This window comes from Lissotriton helveticus, chromosome 10 (genome assembly GCF_964261635.1).
Source record: "Lissotriton helveticus chromosome 10, aLisHel1.1, whole genome shotgun sequence".
Taxonomy (NCBI): Eukaryota; Metazoa; Chordata; class Amphibia; order Caudata; family Salamandridae; genus Lissotriton; species Lissotriton helveticus.
Window position 1 is genome coordinate 34888606 of NC_136071.1, and position 20649 is coordinate 34909254.

At 45.7% G+C, this 20649-nt stretch overlaps 1 protein-coding gene across 1 annotated transcript in view; it reads right to left on the reverse strand.

Annotated features, from left to right (window-relative positions):
* LOC144785826 (adiponectin receptor protein 2-like) overlaps nucleotides 1–20649 on the reverse strand; it is a 368390-nt gene that overhangs the window by 129855 nt on the left and 217886 nt on the right. Inside the window, exon 4 of the mRNA XM_078664672.1 lies at nucleotides 4114–4300. Coding sequence (XP_078520798.1) covers nucleotides 4114–4300 — 187 coding nt within the window. The remainder of the gene's footprint in view (nucleotides 1–4113; nucleotides 4301–20649) is intronic.

Here is a 20649-nt window from a genome sequence, read left to right on the forward strand (position 1 = left end):
ATTTCTGGACCGTTTTTGTGCAGCCTGTACGATCACCAAATCTGTCTTTGGGTGACCTATAAGGCAAGCTGGGGGGTTTTCAGGCGTCTTATACTTTTGATCTATACGTGGCAATACTGGCGGGAAAGATGCAGGAATAGACATCAGCTTAAGACCCTCTTTCCATATGAAATCAATAATTGGAATTGTTCTTATCTGTTTCCTTGGCTGGTCTTTGAAGTCATAGAGGAAACATTCCTCCTTCGTAGTTTCCATAGGAATAAGGAAACATTGTGTTGCTCTCTCCATAAGAAGGTGAAAACCCCCAATGTTCACTGGAGGTGAATCGGCAGGAATCGGAGGTGAAGGAGAAGGCGTCTGGATTTGATAGTCATCCCACTCAGACAACAAGGATCTGTCATCAACTTCACCTTCCTCTCTCTCTTCATCCTCTGATGATTGTTGTTCCTCAGGTTGATGAGAAGTTACTGTCGAAAGAGGCCTTGGAGACCTGAATTCAGACATGGAAGCCTGTACCACAGGTGTAGGAGGTACGCTGACTCAGTTGGTGGGAAACGCCAGTAATGATCGTTTTGCATGTGTTGGGGATTAGATAACCCCTTCGCAGCTGGGAAAATTCCCCTGCTGTGCTGAGGGGCGGGGGCGCGCACAGCGCCCCCATTCTCATGACGAGCTCAGCTCGTCATGAGCCACGGTGGTCGTGTGCTCATGACGAGCTGAGCTCATGACCACACCCGTTCCTTTAGAACGCTCGCACAACAGGGAAATTTGCCCAGCATGCGAGCGTTCTAACGGTCATGACAAGCTCAGCTCGTCATGAGCACACGAGCACCGTGGCTCATGACGAGCTGAGCTCGTCATGAGACTCGAAGGTGTTAACAATGTCACAGGCATCTGGGCTGTTGGTACACTAGTGATGGGTGATGTCACATGTTCATGCGAAGGTTGATCATCCTGATCCTCTTCTTGGTATTTGATGAGCAGTTCTGAAGGACTTGTAGCTGCTCCAAACATACCATCCAATTCAGAGTCTTCATCACTGTCCTCTGAGTCCAGCAATTTGTCAGGAACCTGTAAAGGTACTGTACGAGGCGACAGGTGTAATGGAGATAAAGGTTCTAGCCCAGAACCACGCTCTGTAACAAGGAAGGCTTTGCCGTAGACGGCGTAGATGTAAAATCCGTAGATGGTGCCCAAACTTGAATTGATGTACGTGTAGACAGTTGTGGCGTCGACGGAGGAACCAGGCTCGTCGACGGAGGAATAGGTCCTGAAGATGATAACGCCGATAAAGTAGTCTTCGTCGACGACGAGGGTTTCGTCGACGATAAAGACGATGAAGTCTTCGTCGACGTTAAAGTGTTCGTCGATGATAAATTCTTCGTCGACGATTTGGCCGTCGACTATGCAGGTTTCGTCGACGAGCTCGTCGGCGACGAGGAGGTCATTGACGACGATAAAGTGACCGTCAGCGGTGGCGTCGACGATGAAGCCGTCGTCGACGGAACTTTCTTAGACTTTGACGTCAATGGGGCGCCGACGATGGCAGATTCCTTCGTCGATGAGATAGGCTTCACTGAGACATAGACCAACGTCGACGGAGGAGACACCGACGACATGATCATCTCAGGTTTAGGTGAAGAAAAGGTTACCATAGATGTAGATGTTGCATCGACGGAAAACTTAGTCGAAGAAGGGGTCGTCGACGGCGTCGTCAACAACAGGGATTTTGAGGTAAAATCTTGGTCGATCTTCTCGGGGGTGTGGATGGCAAAGGTTTGCTCTTACCAGGGGGAGTAGCCTTAGAAGTGGAAGGACTCTCTGACCCCTTAGAAGGTTGCTGTCTCCTCACAACCTTGGCCCCAGGAGAAGATAATACCTCCTCAGCAGCTCTCTTCCTAGAAGCCACAGTAGACCCAGAGGCAATACTGCCTACCTCAGACAGTGGATTATCTTGATCCTTGAGCTTCTGTGGCCACAGAAGTAAGCGGCCCTTTCTGTCCCTGAGGGTTTTTTGAGGGAAGGTCCTACATATCTTGCAGTCCTTCACTTGATGGTCTGGACACAGGCAGTAAATGCATTTCTTGTGGGGATCTTCTGAGAAAAGCCAGAGCTTACCACAAGACTCACAAGGCCTGAATAAAGATTTCTTTGAGGAAGACATCATCAAATCAATAAATCCTGAAGAAACTTGAGAAGAACTGAGCAGAGTTCAGGGAGACTCCCTTCACACGACGTGCGGTAGAAAATCTGAGAGCCTGAGCCTCTGGGGAGAACATTCTGGTGGGTGCTGTTGCCTGATTGGCTGCAGTTTGGTCTATACAAAATGACTAGGATAGTCATGAGTGTGGAAGTTTTTACTCTTGTAGCTTGGGCTACTTTACTTCCTGGTTGGTTATTACCAAGTTTTTCTAAAGATATTATTGCATATTATTGCTTTTTTATATACCGTGAGACTCCCACTCCGACGACGGGGAATGATTCAGGTATGTGAATCTATGAAAGACACCCTAATACTGGAGAATACAGACATCATGGGTGTCTGTTTTGGATTTCTTTCTCCCACAAGAAGGGCAATCATCAAATAAAGATGGCATTTTAAAGACAAAACAGCCCAAATTCCTACCAGAAAACTGTATAAAATGCAAGAGAGAGTTGAAGGATGATTTTGAAGAGAAAAGCTTTAGAAAGGCTGCATTCAGTGCTCCTTCATTTTTATACTCTACTAAAAAGGGGTTTGTGAAAGACATTTGGATTGTTTTAAAAAGGCATTATGCATTTATATGCATAGACAGATCTCCCGACACCTTTTTGTATCTACAAAATGAGGAATTTGGTCATTGTAGCCTTCTCCTACAGGGTGCATAATATTTTCTTTCTTAAGTGACTCTGCAGGCCTTACCAAAGGAAGGTGCACATCTACACTTAAGCCAATATATCGGACAAAGCGCTCTGAGGTCCCCGCACGTGGGTCGGACTATTTAGTGCTTATGACTATACATGGAAATCCCCTACGAGAGAACTACCATTTCTTGTTCTGTTGCATGGCAAAGAGGCCCAGCTGAGATCATCTCCATTGCCTCAAGTTGATCTTGATGGAGCTTCTATTTGTGACAGTCCAGTATGGAGAGGCTTAGGGTCAGGGCCGGACTGGGAACCAAAACCGGCCCCGGCAAAGTGCTCGGCCGCCCCCCCGGGGGAGGAGGTTGGGGGTGCTACCGAGCTCTTTGCCGGGGCCGGTTTTCAGCCGATGTGCTGCAAAAACGGCCCCCAGCGGCCCAAAACCGGCCCCCACCCTTGCGACGCACCGGGGGATTGCCCGGTGCCCGCAACGACCAGTCCGGCCCTACTTAGGGTATCCACTTGATCATTATCAAGACCTAGAGTAGAGGCTTCATTGAGATGCTCCTATTAAATGATATTGGTAATTCCCTGTGCTTTCTTCAACAGTGTGTCCCTCTTTATTTGATGATATAATACACAGAGTTTGTGTTGTCTATTCCTCAGACCTCCATCTGATTATTTAACGTGCCTAACCGTATTACTTGCAACTACAGTACACTGACATTATTTATTTTGGTCTCTTATATATTTGTGGGCAACTTCTACATGTGAGGTACCAGATGTACAATTAAGCATCTGTTGTTATGACATAGTGGGATAAGGCAGCCTCTCTGAGACAAAGCAGACTCGGTCAGATAATGTACAGATTTAATAGACAGTCATTTAGGGGGCCAAGACAGAACTGGCAGAGGAATCTTTCGCTTAGAGAATGATGTTGTAGTCTCCTTGGAGGCGCATGAGAAAAACAGATGGAGAGGCAAAGATAATACTAACTTGGAAAATATCTGGACTGCTCCTCAGCTATACTGGAAAGACAGTTACACTTGAATTTTAAGGCCATACCTCAGGAAGGTAAAGGACAGACAACTGTAGCTTTTACTTCTAGAAATTAAGAATGAACCCCTCACCACTTTGCCCACTTGTCTTGGGAGGGTTATGACAGCCTAGGAGAGGTTTAAAAAACTTTAACTTCGGAATTATCAATGGCGCTAACTCATGGAGAATATAAACAGTCAGGCAGCTATACAGATATACAGATAAAGCTCTTACTTGGAGAAAATAAGGGCCACCTTCTGGGAGCGACAGGACACAGTATGGAAAATCCAAGAGAAGAAAAGGCACAGGGTTGCACCTAAAAAGAAAAGGCCCAATGCAATCTTCTCATTCAGTGGGTCTACAAAGTGAACATTGGGCATGAACATGTAAGCAATGCCGGTGAAAAGGAAGAACAGGAACCCTGGGAAATGGGGAAGGTAACAGGAGGGGAAATTAAAGAAAGAAGAACAAAAACATGAAGTTAGATGTGCCTTTTCCAATCAACAATCTTTATAAACAGCCTAAACATATAGATGATCCAAAAGAGTACATTCACTATGAGGAGAAGAGTGACATAGTTAAATGCATAATAAAAATCTTAAAAACTGTTATTGAAACAATATATTTTTTCTCATAGTTTTCGGATCCCACAAGGCCAAACAGGCCAAACAGAGCTATTCCTCTGAATTCAAAAAGCTTACTTGTTCAATAACTGGACACTGAAGCTACTGATTAGGACACACAGACCTAACATGATGTATCAAACAGCAGGGCTGTTACTTTTGAGGATGCGCGGGTTGTACCACTCAAGCCCCAAATGTTCAGCATTCTCTCATTTACAAATCTAAGAAACTTTAGATAGGAGATCTGTTCATTGGATTACATGACTAGTATAGCTTTCAAAAGCAGGGCTATGCTTCAGGTTATACAGATCTCAAGGACATGAGCAGCAAACCTATATCTCAGATTACACCAATCATCTGTGTTAAGGCAAGTCTTCCTCTAGTTACAAAAAAGTTCCTTACCTGTAACTGCAGCCCTTCAGCATTGGTATCTTTCATACAGTCACATGGTTGAATAGTCTACTGTGGTCTGGCTGTGAACCCTCAATAAAAAACAAGTTACTTACCTGTACACTTAGGTTCTCCAGCATTGACATCTTTCCTAGAGTCACATACTTAAATATTCGACATCGTCTAGGTGGGAGTCCCACTGTAACTATAACTAGCCGTGTAAAGCAAAGCCTCATACAGTAAAACCAAAACCAGATTCCAGAGCACGAGAGTACAAAATATATATATAATACCAGCCTCTCAGTTAATCAATGTGGTGGGCAGATGAAAGGGGAGATGGGAGGGTTGCATGTGAATCTATGAAAAATATCAATACTGGAGAAGCACAGTGTACAGGTAAGTAAATGTGTTTTTTCCAGTATTGAATCTTTGTGGGAAAGTAGGATCTCCTTCTTATGGTTACCCCACTTTTTGCTAAATGTTACACTATTTTTGACTAGTCCGACTGGGATCCTGCTAATCAGTACCCCAGTCTATATGCTTTCTCCCTAAACTGTTATGTCATGTACTCAGGTACACTTCAGATGGGATACTGGGGTACCCTTGTCAGCACATAGTATATGGTACCCACGTACCCAGGGCATAGGTACCCCAGAGGCCTACCATGGGCTGAAGCATGTATTATGCCACCCATGAACGGCCATGCAAAATGGAACTACAGGCCTGCCATTAAACCACTTACTTAAGATATATGTTTACTATATCTAAGGGTCAGTCACCCCTATAGCAGGTCTTAACAACCCTGAAGGCAGGGTGCTAGGTTCTAAGTGGGATGGTCCCACTCCATGAGCTGGGCACCCCTGCAGGCTATAGAGTCCATTCTCTCGGGTTGGTAGTGCTACAGCCATTTACGACATAGAATGGCATTACGCGACCGTGTGATGACCAACTCTAAAACGGCTGAAAGTAACCCTATCGTGTTTGGTGTCAAACATTGTGGAATCATACCCTCACACCGGTAACCAATGTGGGAGGTATGATTCCACCCCTCAGAAACTAACTTTGTGAGGTACCTGGTCCCAGCATTCTAGTTCAGGGCAGCCCAAAATGGTTGCTGCTGACGAAAGACACATTTCTGCCCTCCTGCTGCTGAGCCAAGCTCGAGCAGGGGAAGGCAGAACAATAGGCATCCTGTCACAGAGAGGTGTGACCACCTCCCAGACAGGATTAAGTGTATTAGGCCTGGGTGGGTGCGCTTGCCAGCGCCCGAAAGTCTGCATGACGGGCACATTTGGTGTACCTGTGCATAGTCCAGTTCAAACCAGTCCTGGGAGCCTTTGGCTCCTGCTCTGGCGTGAAACTGGACAAAGGACATAAGAGTAACCTGCCCACTGTCCTGACGCTCCCCTGGGAGGGTCCCCAGAATCTGTCCAACCCTCTCCTGTGGGTACAAAAGAGCTTACCTGACTGAAGGAACCTAGATTTCACGTGGACAAGATTCTGAACCAGAAACCACTGAACTTTGACCGTTTGGACACTCTGGACTTCGTTTGTGCCTGACTCCGTCTCCAACTCCGTCCAAAGCATTGTATGTGTCTGTACACCATACATGCTCCGTGCAGGACCTGTGGAGCATCAAGGACAACCAAAGACATCTCCTTTGGGGTGAACAAGTCACTCCCCTGCAACCGCAGGCACTACATCATGACGGACCGTTCTGCTGCTCCTGAGCTCCTCCGGACTCCAAAGCAAAAAGTATCACCTGCGGTGACCCAGTTGAGTTACAGGAATCTCTTTTAGTAAAGCACTCACCCTCTGTTGCATGATGCGTTGTCCAGACCACCAGTCTCAAGAAACCTGTGTGTGTGCTGGTCACAATGTTTCCTTTCTTATATAACTAAACATACAAACTAGTTCTATTTTAACTACATGTAAATATAGCTGTTTCTTAACAACAACACTGAGTATTCTTTGCAAAAATGTAACTATTGATTGAAGCTTGTCTAGCATCTAACTTTATTTGCATGTTGCTATGCTTTGGCTCTCATACAAAGAAGAAGCAGTATGTGTATTATTGAATGTTTTATCATTTTACGTTTTTTTATATATTTATTGTAAAATTGATTTTATGGCACACATTGTTGAAATAAAGCTTATTGATTGCTCAGGATATAGACAATAAAGGCATTCCTTATTGTGAGGCGTTATAATATTGTGATGCTTAATTAAACTGCTGTTCAAGGTAACTCATCATTGTCAGGATATAAAGTTATACAATAGAAATGTCCAATGTACAATCTAATAAGATGTTGCATGAAATATGCACAAAATCTTAATAAACTATGTAAAACATTTTTTTTTAAAAAGGCACTCCTTATGAGGATCCTCAGAAAATAGCTTCAGTATCAGCACAAGACTAGCATGGCCTAAATAAGCCTTTCTTGGATTCCTTTGAAATAATGTATTTCTGACAATGTAATGCTTAGGCAGAGCTGAAACTTCTTTTATCATGTATTTCCCATTAATCCGTAGGATCTGCACGTTTTTTGGACAACACAAACTTTGGGTGAGTGTTTATTTGTGCTCAGAGAAACATATAGACAATACACAGTGGAACGTTTTCAACATATTTGTGGAACCAACGTTATTCTTGTATAAAATACATGTGCTGCAAAAATCAGTAGACAGTCAATCAATCAATCAATGACATTTATAGAGCGCACTACATACCCGTAGGGTCTCAAGGCGCTGAGTAGAAGATGAAAGTGATTACAAGCACTAAAAGAGTAAATAAAAGGAGTTGTTCTACAATGGTGCTAAAACAGTGTATATATGCAAGCATATAAAACAAGGTAGTAATCAGGCGTCCTGATAGTATGCAAACCCTACTCTGAGTTTACCTAGAACGTGTGTAGGTGTGAAGCCAAGAATCGCCCGAAGGAACGATTCAACCCCATTACCTGGCAGGAGAGAAAGTAGAACCCCGTCTTGGTCCCGAACTGGACACCACTCAAGGAGCTATCAGGCCACTGTGTGGTGAAGTCTCAGCATGCAGGGACCTTCGGTGTCTGCTGAAGCGACTCCTCTGCCAAATCTATGAGATGCTGATTATTTATGATAAAAAAAGCATCCTTGCGATGTACGTATAGATTACCAATGTTAGGGATATGTAGATAGCCATGTTGCCCCATACATGAGACGGGTACACAACATTTCTCCTGTATTGGGGTGTCTTTCATAGATTCACATGCCTGAATCATTCCCCGTAGTCGGAGTGGGAGTGCCACGGTACATAAAATAGCAATAATATGCACATAATAACCAAAAAACCTTGCTAATAACAACCAGGAAGTAAAGTAGCCCTAAGCTACAGGAGCCAAAACTTCCACACTCATGACTATCATAGTCATTTTGTATAGTCCAAACTGCAGCCAATCAGGCGACAGCACCTACTAGAATATTCTCCCCAGAGACTCAGGCTCTCAGATTTTCTACCACATGTCGTGTGAAGGGAGTCTCCCTGAGCTCTGCTCAGTACTTCACATCTTTGGCTGGTTTTTACCTACCCTTAGAATGTCATCTTCTAAATCTCTTTTCAGGCCTTGTGAGTCTTGTGGGAAGCGCAGGCTTTTTAAGGAAGATCCCAGAAGAAATGTATTTACTGCCTGTATCCAGACCATGAGGTAAATGATCTGCAGGACCTTCCCTCAGAAGACCCTCAGAGACAGGGAAGGTTGTCTTTTGCTTTGGCTGCAAAAAATCAAGGATCAGGACAACCCCCTATCTGAGGTAGGAGGTGTGGCCTCGGGGTCAACTGTTTCCTCTAGGAAGACGAGAGCTGAGGAAGATATATCTTCTCCTGAGGCTAAGGTGTTGAGAAAAGCTCAATCCACCAAGGATTCTAGCTTGCCTTCAACTTCTTCCTCAAAAAAGGCTTCTCCACCTTCAAAATCTAGACCTAAAACGCCCCCGAGAAAGTCTGGAAAGTCTTTGTCATCAAAAGGACTGCCTCAGAAAGTTTTACCTCAGAAAACGACTTTGTCGACGACGCTGTCGTCGACGGTTCCTCCGTCGACGATCATCATCATCGACGCTTCTTCAACGTCGACGGTCACCATTTCGTCGCCGAGGGTTAAAATGATAATGTCTTCGGCCTCTTCTCCGTCGACGCTGGTCTCTGTGTCAGTTCGACCCATCTCGTCGGCGAAGGTAATACCATCAGTCGTCGACGCTTCATCGTCAACGAAGGGTAAGAAGATCCCGTTGTCGACCACATTGTCGACGAAGAACACCTCGTCGACGCCTACCCCGTTGATGAAAGCCACCCCGTCGACGGATTCCTCGTCGACGAAGACAACCTTGCTGTCAACGACCTCACCATCGACAAAAGTTACATCTTCGTGGACAGCCACATCGTCGACGAAGATTGCCTCGTCGTCGAGAGCATCGTCGACGAAGATTGCCCCGTCGACGAAATTGACTGCCTCGTCGGCGGGCCCTATCCTTATACCATCTCCGTCGACGGCACCGTCGACGACGCCTCTTCTTTCATCTTGTAAATAATTACAAGTGTGGTCTACTACGCCGTCTACAGTCTCCTTTTCCTCGCCGTCTAAGACAGCTTCTTTATTGGAAAGACGGGCCTCTTTTTTAGCGGCTCTCTACCCTCTGATGTTGCCTGAACAGCTACTGGATTCTGAAGAAGATGAAGAACAATCTGATGTGGGTGACAGATTCCGCGCGGCTTTGAAACCATCTGAGCTGCTTGTAAAGTATCAGGAAGAGGATCAGGAAGAAAAGCAGTTTCTAGAGCCTACAGGTCAGGCTCCTGCCACGGTGCCTACGGCACAGATGCCATTAACTCTCCTCAACAATTTGCAGTATATGTTGGAGGACTACTATCGCCGATTTCCACCATCTGAATCGGCAGAGTTGCTTCCTTCGAAGCCCATGCCGCAAGTCTCTGTATCGGCCCTCAGATCTCCAAGACAATCTTCTCCAACACCAGCATCCGAAATGCGATGTATAATTCCACCTTCTCTGGCGCCATCCCACTATTCCCAGGAGGCTGTCACCACTGATGAGGACAGGGAAGAAGGAGAAGTTGATGATGAGTCTCTACTGTCGGAGTGGGATGAATATCAAATGCAGACCCCATCACCATCTGCTCCACCTGCGGCGGACTCTCCGTCTGTAGATATTGGAGGTTTCCATCTCATAATGGAAAGAGCTACGAAACGGTTTCTAATTCCCATGGAAACAAAAAAGGACGACTGTTTCCTTTACGATTTTAAGGATCAACAGCAGAGACAAGTGAGAACAATTCCCATAATAGACTTCATCTGGAAGGAGGGACTAAAGGTCATGTCAACACCTAATTCCCTTCCTGCGATCTTACCTCGCATAGACAAAAAATATAGGGCAATCTAAGACGGATTCAATTGTTACCCAAGTGGCTCAGAGACGGGCCAGAAACCCCTCTTCACCAGTAACTGCCCCACCAGACAGGGATGGCAGACGTCTTGACTCCATTGGCAAGAAGGTCTCAACTATTGCAGCAACTACAGTTCGTGCTGCAAACTCCCGAGCAATATTAGGGAGATACGAAAGGCAAATGTGGTCAGATATCTCACCATATATTGAGAGGCTTCCAGGGCTTGAAAGATCAGAAGCCAGGAAGATCTTGCATGAAGGAGAGTGCACTTCTGCAGAAATGATTGATGCAGTTGTAGATGTAGCATCTACGGGTTTCAGGCGGGGGCAGCGATGCTGAGGAGGCAGGGTTGGCTAAAGTCAACATCCTTTCGCCAGGAGGTCAAGGCTAAGATCATCGACATGCCATATGATGGAGAGTTTCTCTTTGGCCAGCATATTGACGAGGCACTGCAGGCAATAAAGAAAGACACAGAAACGGCAAGGTCACTGGGTAGCCTGCAGTTTCGGAGGTCGTCCTTTCGCGGTGCCAAAGGACGTGGATCCTTCTCCAATAGAGGAGGTAACACTCAGCAACGATCATACCAAACATCCCAGGGTAACCAAAGGTATCAACCATACAAACAACAAACATACGGGCAGCGAGGTAACAACTACTCGAAATCAAAAAGAAGGACTTCTTATCGGGGAAGGGATTACTCCAAGAAGCAATGAGAAATACCACCTGCCACCATCTCTGCCTATTCCCAAGTCAAAAGTTGGAGGAAAAATATCCAGTTTCTACTCAAACTGGTCAAAGATTACTACAGACAAGTGGGTCCTGGATGTGGTGGCCAAGGGCCATGCTTTAGAATTCGTCAAAACCCCTCCAAATTCTCCTCCCTAAAGGCCACCTCCAACTCATCTCAAGGAGCTGTTCTCCCAAATAAATTTAATGATTCGGAAAGGAGCGATCGAAAAAGTTCCTCAATTGCAGAAGGGAACAGGGTTCTACTCGAGGTTCTTTCTCATACGCAAGAAATCAGGGGAATGGCGCCCCATCCTCGACCTGCGGGCCCTCAACAAATACCTCAAAAAAATTGTCCTTACGGATGTTAGCGCTTCAAGAAATCCTCCAGCTTCTATCGGAAGGGGATCACATGGCCACCCTTGACCTTCGGGATGCTTACTTTCATGTACCGATCCTTCCCAGGCACAGAAAGTGGCTGGCAGGGATTTTCAGTCCAAGGTTCTCCCATTTGGTCTTCTTTCAGCGCCCTGTGTCTTCACAAAGGTGCTAGCTCCAGTGGCAGCACATCTTCGCTTACAGGGCATTCAAATCTTCCCATACTTGGATAATTGCCTTATCAAGGCCAGTTCTTTAGTAGCAGCAAGAGCACATGTTCAAAGATGCCTGTCACTGTTCCGATCTCTGGGTCTCTCAATCAACTTCGAAAAATCCCATCTCACTCCGTCTCAAAGGAAGTTGTTCTTGGGGGCCACACTAGACACTCAACTCACTCAGGCTTTTGTCTCAGAAGAAAGACAGCTCAAGATCTACAAGATGGCTCACCTATTGCAAGGAAAAGAGTACGTTTCAGTTCGGATGTTCAAATCTTTCCTAGGAATGATCTCATCCTGCATCCCTCTGATACTCAACTGTCGCCTCAGAATGAGACCTTTGCAGGAAGAACTCAACCTACAATGGTTACAGGTTTCGGGATTGTTCGACGACAATATTCAAGTAACTCCTCGGATGCGGGAAGCCTTCCGCTGGTGGACTCAAATAAAGAATTTACAGGAAGGATGTGCGTTCCTAGCGGAAGTACCAAGCTTTACCATCACAACGGATGCTTCCCTCGAGGGATGGGGAGCACATCTTCAGGGAATGAAGGTAAACGGAAAGTGGAATGTACAACAAAAGAAATGGCACATCAATCTCCGGCAACTACGTGCCATATTCTTGGCCTTGAAGTCCTTCCGGACAGTCATCCAAGGGTCCTCTGTACTAATTCGGACAGACAAAACAACAAGTATGTATTACCTAAACAAACAGGGCGGAACAAAGTCGGTCCCGCTTTCTGAGCAAGCCCAAGAGATCTGGGACTGGGCCCTAAGTCACAGGATCAATCTCTCAGCGATCCATGTTCCAGGGGTTTCCAATGTGCTAGTGGATTCTCTCAGCAGATCTGCGATATCCAATCACGAATGGGAGATACATCAACCAACGTTGGACAGAGTCTTTCGGGATTGGGGTTACCCCGATCTGGACCTGTTTGCAACTAGTCAGAACCGTAAATGCCCACACTTGGCAAGCTGGCTTCCCCACAGACACTCATGCGGGGATGCGCTTTCGATGAATTGGTCTCAGATATATGCATACGCCTTTCCTCCGATTCCGTTGGTTCCCAGAGTCATCCGCTAAATGAGACAGCATTGTTGCCTCATTCTCATTGCTCCCAGATGGGCTCTCCAATACTGGTTCACCGAGCTTCTCCTTCTTTCGGAGTGCGATCCCATTCAATTCTCACCAATACCGAACCTTCTGACCATGCAAGAGGGTCAAATCTGTCACCTGGACCCAGCCTCCTTGAAATTAGCAGCCTGGCTCCTCAACAGCTTGAGTTCGCACACTTAGATATCCCTGCGGATTGCCAGGAAGTGTTAGCCAATGCTAGAGCGCCTGCCACAATTAAAACTTACAAGCTTAAATGGAAGAGGTTCTGCAGCTGGTGTTACTCTGCCAATTTTCATCCAATTCTGGCCAGGTCAGATCAGATCTTGCCATTCTTTCTTCATTTAGCTAAAGCAGGTTTATCTCATTCCACATTGAAGGTGTTCTTGGCAGCTATTTCAAGGTTTCGTCAAGATGGGTCTAACTCTCTCTACTCTTCTAGAATTATTCGACAATTTTTTAAAGGACTATTTCGGATGTTCCCTCCTATTCAAAATCCACCTCCATCTTGGCATCTGAATGTGGTGCTCGTGCAGCTCATGCGTCACCCATTCGAACCAATTCATAAAGTGGACCTTAAGTTCTTAACGTGGAAGGTATCTCTTCTGTTGGCACTGCCTTCAGCGAGATGAGTCAGCGATATACAAGCATTCACGATTAAGTCACCTTTTCTGCAATTCACATCAAATTCAGTGGTGCTTCGGACTAATCCAAGTTTCATGCCTAAGGTACCGACGGATTTTCACCTTAATGAACCGGTAATTCTGAAAACATTTTTTCCAAATCCTCAAACACTGGCAGAGAAAGCTTTCCATTCCCTTGACATCAGAATATGTCTCAAGTTCTATCTGCAGCGAACTGCAACAATTAGAAAGTCAGATCAACTTTTTGTAGCGTATGGAACACTGCGCCAAGGTCACTCTGTATCCAAACAGACAATAGCTCGATGGATGTCTTCAACAATTAGTCTGTGTCATCAACAGGCGGGAAGGCCTCTCCGCACCACGCCAAGAGCACATTCTACAAGAATGATTTCTTCATCTACCGCACCTTTTGCTCGTGTACCTCTCCATCAGATATACAGAGTGGCAACCTGGTTCAACAGGCACACTTTTACCAAACACTACTGTTTGGACACTGCAAGTGATGCAGATATGTCAGTGGGATGAGTAGTTCTCCGCAATCTTTTTAAATAAGGTGAGCCTCTGTTCTCCCTCCTCCTCTATGCTCTTACTCTGTTGTTTATGTCTTACCCAGTATGCATATGTAAACACTTTGGATTGATATATGTTTAAGAATTAGCTCATACTGCATTGAGTTGCATGTTTACCTATGTACTGTGATACAAAGGGCGTCTAACGAGCATTATCCTTTGGACTGCTATCTACTCTGATTCAGGCATGTGAATCTATGAAAGACACCCCAATACTGGAGAAGAACAATAGTTACTTACCTGGAAATCTGTGGTTCTCCAGTATTGGGTCTTTCATAGATTCACATGCACTCGACCACCTCCCCGCAGAGGCTCTTAGGCTATGGTGTTTAGCTTCACTCCTGTGCGAGAAAATCTGAGAGCTGAGACTCTGGGGAGAATATTCTAGTGGGTGCTGTCGCCTTATTGGCTGCAGTTTGGACTATACAAAATGACTATGATAGTCAAAAGTGTGGAAGTTTTGGCTCCTGTAGCTTAGGGCTACTTTACTTCTTGGTTGTTATTACCAAGGTTTTTGGGTTATTATGTGCATATTATTGCTATTTTATATACCGTGGGACTCCCACTCCGGCGACGGGGAATGATTCAGGCCTGTGAATCTATGAAAGACACCAATACTGGAGAACTGCGGATAATAGGTAAGTAACTATTGTTCTTATACACTGTGCGTAAAAGGGCCTTGTTCCTGTTGTTCCAGGCATCGTGATAATGTTATGTGAAGCTAGACGTTTAAACAGAAGCAGTTTAAGAGAAACTAATCCAACATTGTCACGCACACGAATATGCGCAAAAGGTCACAGCAGAAATTTTATTGTGAAAAAGAGGCTAATGTAAGAAATGAGCAGCTTCGCTACATGGGCCTAACCTGGGCACATAACACTTTTTGAAGCAGTAGAATTCAAATGTAGGACAACTGAAATCAAAGTAACAGTTTCTCTAAAAGTATTTTAAAGAGTTCTGGAAGATTCCCTTACACACAACATGCGGTTAGAAAGTTGAGGTGTGGCGGCTCTGAGAGAGAGGAATGATGCAGGAGCTGCCATCAGATTGGCTGAAGTTTGGTTCTACTGATGTGGATTGGTATACATTCTCACTAGTTTTGGTTTTACTGCATGAGGCTTTGCTTTAAGTTCTCACCTCGCCAGCAGGGAATATTCAAGCATGTTATAAAAGATTCAATACAGGAGGAGAAAACAAGTTACTTACCTGTAACTGTAGTTCTCCAGTATTGGAAGCTTTCATAGATTCAGATGCCTGAATCATTCCCTGTTGTCGAGACAGGAGTCTCCGGTACATAAAAAAACAGTGCTCAGTAGTACAGCAAACAGAAAAGAGGCCTAGGCCCATTACCCTTTTGCAACCCATAACCTTCATTATGTAAAAGAGACCAAACATCTCCCTGAACCAATCAGAGCTCCTCACCCTCTAGAACCCTCCTGAGAGAACCTTTTGCCCCTCAGATTTTCACGTGCTTGAGCCATAAACACCTTTGTGCTAAATCCGAGGTGAGCCTTTCATGGGAGGAGGGTGGGTCGCATGTGAATCTATGAAAGCTTCCAATACTGGAGAACTACAGTTACAGATAAGTAATTTGTTTTCTTACTCCAGTATTGGAGCTTTCATAGATTCACATGCCTGAATTAGAATAGCGGGCAGTAGTATAAAGCACTTTTTCTTTTTTTTTAAACTAGTATAGTTACTTAAGCCATCATCTTTCTATACATATTCAATTTAGAATCCTGCATATTAGTATAGCAAAACTCTTACCAAACAATGCAATAGAAAAAATGTGCATTTGTAACCCAGAAAAAAGGACGGAGGGATGTAAAAGAGGGCTCACCGTTACTGGATAATGTTTCTCAGCACCGCTTCTCCCACTGCCGCATCTCCCTCTCCGCGGCTGCTTCCAAGCAGTAATGCCTGGTGAAGGTGTGCGTAGTTCTCGAGGTTGCTGCCCTGCAGATATCCTGGATCGGCACTCTCGCAAACAAAGCAGTGGAGGTGGACACTGTTCTCGTTCAATGGGCACAAACTTGTGCATTCAGAGGCTTTCCAGCAGCCTGATGACAATATTCTATCGCACTGGAAATCCATCTGGCAATTCCACATTTTGATAAAGGGAAGCCCTTCCTGGGTGCGCTGAAGGCAACAAAAAGTTGTGAAGACTTGCGGAAGGGTCTAGTCTTTTGTAAATAAAATTTGAGACAGCGCTGGACGTGGCTCATTCAAATGAAAGTCAGTTGGTACCTTTGGAATAAACTTTGGATTAGTTCTGAGATCATTCTGTCCTCCTTAAATTGCAAGAAAGGGTCTTGATTCATGAGAGCCTGCAATTCCCCTTCTCTCCTGTGGCCGAAGTGAGTGTGATGAGAAGCGCCACTTTCCACGATAGGAATTTGAGATCCGCCATGTGTACTGGCTCGAAGGACTGCTTCATTAATTGAGAAAGAACTATGTTCAAGTGCCAGAGAGGTGGCGGCGGCTTTATTGGAGGAAAAACTCTGAACAATCCTTTCATGAATTGTTTAATGATTCTTGCAGACCGTAGGGACGGTTCTGAGGAAGTCCTTCTGTAGCGTGATATTGCAGCTAAATGTACCCTTATAGATGCATGAGCCAAACCTGACTTAGCTAAAAGCAAAATATATGGAATAATCTCATGCGGTGCCGAATTCAGAGGATGAATGTTACATCTTTGGCACCACAGACAGAATCTTTTCCATTTCATTCTGTAGGTTTTGTTCGTACTATCCGCTCTGGCTTATGAGAAGATGTCTTTGCATTCCTCTGAGATCTTTAGATGTTGAAACTAACAGTGCTCAGGAGCCAGGCAGCTAAATGCAATGACTTCGGGTCCGGATGGAGCACTTGTCCCTGGGACATCGTCAGAAGCGACGATATTGGCTGGAGGCGAATCGGATGGACCTCCGACAGTAACAGAAGCTCCGTGAACTAGTGTTGTCTGTGCCACCATAGGGCTATCAGGATCATCCTGCACGGCTCCTTCTTGATCTTTATAAGAACTCGTGGCAGGAGGGGAATTGGGGGAAAGGCGTAGGCAAAGATGCCTGACCATACCATCAAAAACGCATTCCCCCAAGATCCCCGTTGGGGAAGACAGCTTGCGAAGAACCTGCATTTCCTGTTCTCCATTGTTGTGAAGAGGTCTACTGTCGGTTCTCCCCATCTCTGGAAGATGTTGTCCAGAATCCCTTGATCGATTTCCCACTCATGGCAGGTGGATTTGAGCCTGCTGAGAGTATCTGCTTTGACCTTCTGGTCCCCTGGGAGATGTTCTGCTGTTATGGATATCTCTTGTTGCAGTGCCCATTCCCATATCTTCTGGGCCTCTTGAGACAGGGAGAGTGATCGTGTTCCTCCCTGTTAGTTTAAGTAGTGCAGTGCCATTGTGTTGTCCATTTTTATTAACACCACTGACCTTCTTATCCTTGGTAGGAACTCCAGCAATGCCAAGCGGACGGCTCTGAGTTCCAATAAGTTGATGTGCAGTTTTTGCTTGTTACTTGGAGATCTTGAAGGCATGCTCCCCATCCTTCTAGGGATGCATCTATAGTAATTATCAGTGGGGCTGGTCCTGTAAGGAATGAAAGACCCTGTGAGACGTTCCGCTTTTGAGCGCACCATCTTGCCGCTTGAACTCCGACCGTCATCCCTTTGACTTTGTCCTCGAAGGATCCCTCCGCTTGACGCCATTGTCGATCTAGTTGCCCTTGCAATGGACGCATCCTTAACCTGCAGCAAGGTACGAGGGGAACGCAAGATGACATTGTTCCCAGCAATGACTTGTACTTGCGTACTGAAAGACACTTTCTTTTTGTAAAGTCTTGGAAAATAGATGTAATTCTCAGTTGCCTTTCTTTGGAGGGGAACACCTTGTTTATCTCTGTGTCCAGTATTGCTCCACAGAAAATGATGTTTCTTGTCGGTTGAAGGGATGATTTTTCCTCGTTTAAAGTAAGACCTAACCTGGCAAACAACTCCACGCAAGCAATGTTGACGATCGGGCCGATGCTGCTGATGGTGCCTTGACCAACCAGTCGTCGAGGTAAGGAAACACTTGGTGTTTTTGTTTCCTTAGAACAGCCGCCACTGGAGCCAGGCATTTCATAAAAATTCTTGGGGCTAATTTCAGGCCGAACAGCAGTACCTTGAATTGGTAATGTTCCCTCGCTACCACGAACCGAAGGTACTGCCTGTGGGAAGGATGGACGGGGATGTGAAAGTACACATTCTGTAGGTCTAATGTGGTCATATGATCTCCTGAGTCTAAAAGCAGAAGGATATCTTGAAAAGAGACCATTCTGAAAGATTGTTTCTTGAGATAGGTGTTTAGGGATCTGAGGTCTAAAATTGGACGCCATTGGAGAACGTTTTTCTTGACTAGAAAAAATCGGGAGTAAAATCCCCTTCCCCTCTGGGAGTTCGGCATCGGTTCTATTGCTCCCTTTTGGAGCATTGTCCAAATCTCCCGACACATCTGATGTAAGTGGTTGACTTCTTGATGTTTCGGCAGGGTACAAGGGGGCATTTGCAGAACTTCTAGAGTGTGTCCGAATTGAATTATGTTGGGGACCCATTGGTCCGTAGTTATTTTCTGTCAATTTTGGAAATAATAAGCATTCTTTCCACCCAGGGGAACATGTGATGTCAGAGGGATTGGTGTTGCCGGATCCTGAAGGTTGTCATTGTCGTTGGGTGTTGTCTTTTCCCTGACGACCTCCTCAACCTTTAGGAGTAGATTTTGTGTAGCCTCCTGACTGGCGCTGCGTATACTGCTGACGGTAGGGTGAGATGAGGTGGAGTAAGAAGATCTGAAACCTGTGGTTGCGATGTCCATAGCGCAATCTATGACTTCAGCTGAAGTCCTCTCCCCCTCTTGCAGAACCTTCCTGGCCTCCTATCTATCAGGCTCTGGTATGCGGTCTATGTTATGCGTGAGGTCGCACCACATCTGCCTATCGTACCTGCCCAGAATGGCTAGGGCATTTGCAGCTCTCACTAGAAGGGCAGAGATAGAGGAACATCTCTTCCCCGCATTGTCCAATCTTCTACCCTCCCTGTCCGAAGGCGTCGTAATAGGAGCTGATGGATTCCTTGATTTCTGCTTAGCGGCCTGGGTAATGACTGAGTCTGGCTTGGGGTGGCCTACAAGACAAGCTGGAGCATCTGAGGCGCTTTATATTTTTTGTCCAGTCTGGGGGGTACTGGAGTTACCGCTGCTGGTGTCTCCATGACTTTCAGGCCTTCTTCCCATAGACGACTGACAATCGGTAAGGACCGAACTGTCTTACGATAAGGTTCCTTGAAGTCACACAAGAAACATTCTGCTTTGTCAGTTGACATGGTGAGTGAGAATCTGTTTGTGGCTCTCTCCATCAGATTATGAAAACCACTGATGTCTTCCGGTGGAGAATCGACAGGCTTCGGCGAAGAAGAAGGCGACGGAATGAGATAATCGTCCCACTCTCTGCTAGGATCCGTTATCTCTCCCTCCTCCTGATCATCATCAGGGGTCACTGGTTCCTGTTGAGATCTTGCTGGTGGAGATCTAGGCAAGGGCTCCGGTAAAATCTCTCGCCTACGCACTGGCGTACTGGGTATAGAGCATGGTTGAGGCGTAGCCACTGGTAATTCTTTAGAGGTATGAGGTACAGGATATCTCTTTTTATAATCCTCTAGCATGAACTGCAGAAACTTTAACAATGAAGATGGAACACTCATCATCTCCTCCTGATACTCCTGACGGTATTGTTGCTGGGGACGATCTTGAAATTCCTCATATTCGTCCTCCTTGGTACTTCACATGTAACTGCGACGAGCTACTAGCGTAGCCAAAAGGACCACCATCATCCTCCCCTTCTTCTGACTCCTCCTCCTCCAACAGGTGAGATGGTACCAGAGGTGTCACTTTACTTGAAGAGGTAAGTTCCAGTGTAATTGTCCTCTTCCTGGCCAAAAGTCGTTTTTCTGGGGGTTTTTCCCTCCACCACGAGCCTGTCGACGAGATCGCCGTTGAAATTATCGTCGTCGACACTACCGTCGAAGTTCCTGTTACCATCGTCATCGTTGCCGTCGACGATCCTGTGGTCGCTGTCATGGTCAACGATCCCGTCGATGACGAGATTGTAGCCGTAGTCATTGTCATAGTCATTGTCGTCGTCAATGCCGTCGTCACCACAGATCTCGGCGTCGACACTGGTACTGTCGACGGTGATAAAGCCTTTGAAGCAACTTTTACCTCAGACTTCATCAACGACTATGCTATTTTCGTCAACAATGTAGATTTTCCCAATCTTTCCTCAGGAGGTGTGGAGTCTGGCTTCTTGACTGAATGTTTGACCTTAGGGGGTGATTTAGAGGGCTCTGAGCGTGTCCTCTTGGTATGTTTTCCCCCCGAAGCATTACCCTTGCTCTCCCTTTCCTTGCTTGGAGGAGATTTAGAGGGACTGCGCCCAGAAGACCCTAGGGTGGTCTTTTTGAGGGCCTTCTCAGGTCTTTCTCCTGAGGTATGAGCCTGAGGAGATCTGCTTCTTTTTTGAGATCTCCTAAAAGATGAAGACTCTTCCTCACTGTCACTAGACATGCCTTCCTTCCTGGCTTTGAGCTTTTGAAGCCATAGTAAAAGCCTTCCTTCACGATCCCTCAAAGTTTTATTG